At 37.6% G+C, this 2,795-nt stretch overlaps 1 protein-coding gene across 1 annotated transcript; it reads left to right on the top strand.

The window, feature by feature from the left end:
- Positions 1 to 288: 288 nt before the first annotated feature.
- Positions 289 to 2,591, top strand: LOC149904965 (uncharacterized). The gene is made up of 2 exons (XM_090106513.1): positions 289 to 1,236; positions 2,577 to 2,591. The coding sequence occupies exons 1-2, from the start codon at positions 289 to 291 to the stop codon at positions 2,589 to 2,591; spliced, it is 963 nt and encodes a 320-aa protein (XP_089962639.1).
- Positions 2,592 to 2,795: the final 204 nt, after the last annotated feature.

Here is a 2,795-nt window from a genome sequence, read left to right as displayed (position 1 = left end):
ACAGTGTTTTTAAACTCACAAGGAATCACATCAGTTGTTTTTCAAACAATACTCGAACTGCAAATACGGATTTTCTTACGAAGATAAGTTACATTTATATACCCACTTTTGAAAAGTGCTGTAAAGAAGAACCAGAACTACCCTCGAAATTAATTCTAACACATTTGTCAAACTCAACTGACACTGTCATTTGTCAAATCCATCTGACAACGTCATTTCTTGTCTCTGATTGAGCGGTGGGGTTGCCATCTTGTAAAAATTTACCAAGTTTTTGGGAATATTTGAAAAATGAGCACCTGCAAAAAATGCACTAAACAAATTAAAACTAGTGACCTCAAAACTTGTTCGAAGTGCAAAGCTGCATTCCACTACCAATGCTTAGGAGTAACTGCAGAAAATTTCGCCAAAGAATCGAAGTCCTATAAATCTGCGTGGAAGTGTACTGACTGCAAGATAATTGACAGGCCTGGCGAGGGTCCCCTCACCAGCCCCTCACTCGCCGCTAATCTAACCAGTGCTAGCTCTCCTATTGCATGTAGCTTCGAAGATATAAAACAGTACTTTAATTGCAAACTTGAAGAAACCCTGAAAAAACACCACTGTGATATTCGCCGCGATCTCTCTGCTGAAATCTCTGATACCCGTTTAAAGATTCAGGAGCTTACAGAAAGTGTCAACTTTATGTCTGCTAAGTACGAACAATTGAGGGAAGCTTTGGAAAGTAAAACTAGAACTATTGAGGAATTGCAATCGGAAAATAAGGAGTTGCACCTTGAAGTTGGAGGCCTGCGCACTCAAGTTGGGGATCTATCTTCCCGACTGGAACAATTTGAGCAACAATCACGTGACTGCAACTTAGAAGTCCAGTGTGTCCCTGAACACAGATCAGAAAATCTTAAGACTGTGGTTTATCAACTCGCTGCCACTGTGGGACACAACCTGACTGAAAACCAAATAGTTAACTTTCACCGAGTTGCAAAACTTAACAAGGACTCCGCTAGGCCCAGGTCTATAATAGTAAAGCTCTCTAGCCCCCTGGTTCGCGATTCATTTATAGCTGCTGTCAAGACATTCAATAAAGTCCACACTGACGATAAGTTGAACTCATCTCACTTGGGTATTGCCACCGATGAAAAAAAGCCCATCTACGTGTGTGAACATCTAACCCCTGCTGGCAAACAACTACATGCCGCTGCTAGAAAGGTTGCTAGAGAAAAGAAGTTCGACTTCGTGTGGGTGCGTAACGGCAAAATTTTTATGCGTAAAAACACAATAGTCCGGGATACATCGCCCATTTTTGCAAGTGATTACTATCAAGCAAATTTTTCGTGAGTAGCTTTATTTTGATGAGATGCCCAATAATTTCTTGTACAAAACTCTCGATTGTGGTAGCTACCAGAGGAAACAAGGATAAAATATTTTGATTTGATGGTTCTCAAATATTAATTACTAACTGAATGTTTTTTTTTTGTTCAATCTCAAGATAATTATCTAAATTATTCGAAAAAATATTTGTCCTACAAAATCTATGGTTTGATTAAAGAGTCCCCCTTTCCAATGTGTATCGATAACGAAGTCATCATAAATGATTACTAACCAGCTGATTTTTAGGGTTCCGTAGCCAAAATGGCAAAAACGGAACCCTTATAGTTTCGTCATGTCCGTCTGTCCGTCTGTCCGTCTGTCCGTCTGTCACAGCCGATTTACTCGGAAACTATAAGTACTACAGTGATGAAATTTGATGGGAATATGTGTTGTATGAACCGCTACAAAAATATGACACTAAATAGTAAAAAAAAGAATTGGGGGTGGGGCCCCCCATACATGTAACTGAGGGATGAAATTTTTTTTTTCGATGTACATACCCGTGTGGGGTATCAATGGAAAGGTCTTTTAAAATGATATAAAGTTTTCTAAAAAACATTTTTCTTAAAGTGAACGGTTTTTGAGATATCAGCTCTCAAAGTCGTAAAAAGTATGTCCCCCCCCCTCTATTTTTATAACTACGGGGTATAAAATTCTAAAAAAAATAGAGGTGATGCATGCTAATTAACTCTTTCAACGATTTTTGGTTTGATCAAAGTATCTCTTATAGTTTTTGAGATAGGTTGATTTAACTGTAATTTATTATATTTGCTGCTACGGAACCCTTTGTGCGCGAGCCCGACTCGCACTTGGCCGGTTTTATTTTATTTTCACTTATTTAATACTTATATAATCCAACAGACATATTGTCCTACAAATTACGTAATAAATATTTGAGAACCGTCAAATCAAAATTTTTTATCATTGTTTCCTCTGGTAGCTACCACAATCGAGAGTTTCGTACATGAAATTATTGGGCATCTCATCAAAATAAAGCTACTCACGAAAAATTAGCTTGATAGTAATCACTTGCAAAAATGGGCGATGTATCCCGGACTACAACCTCTAAGAGCTTTATCGTTAAGGACTTAAGCTCTTTAAATTCAATTTGATTTATCTTCTTTGCTTTTATTTTCACATATTTCGATGGTTTTATTAATCAACGATAATAATAAAAAGTGTAACCTTAAAATATTGTACCAAAATGTCAGAGGACTCAGGACTAAGACCGATGTTATACTGACCAATGCATTAAAACAGGACACTGACATCATAATATTAACGGAAACGTGGTTGAATGATTCAGTGTACGACCATGAATTATTGGACAATAGGTATTCCATATTTAGACGTGACAGATCATCCACCAGCAGTATTAAACAAGAGGGGGGAGGGGTTCTTGTCGCTATTTTAAGTAAGTATGAACCAGT

The sequence above is a fragment of the Colias eurytheme genome, chromosome 10, assembly GCF_061535395.1.
Source record: "Colias eurytheme isolate Ceu_HAF_F1 chromosome 10, ilColEury1 Martin Lab GWU primary, whole genome shotgun sequence".
NCBI lineage: Eukaryota > Metazoa > Arthropoda > Insecta > Lepidoptera > Pieridae > Colias > Colias eurytheme.
This window is presented reverse-complemented; position numbering and strand designations above follow the sequence as displayed.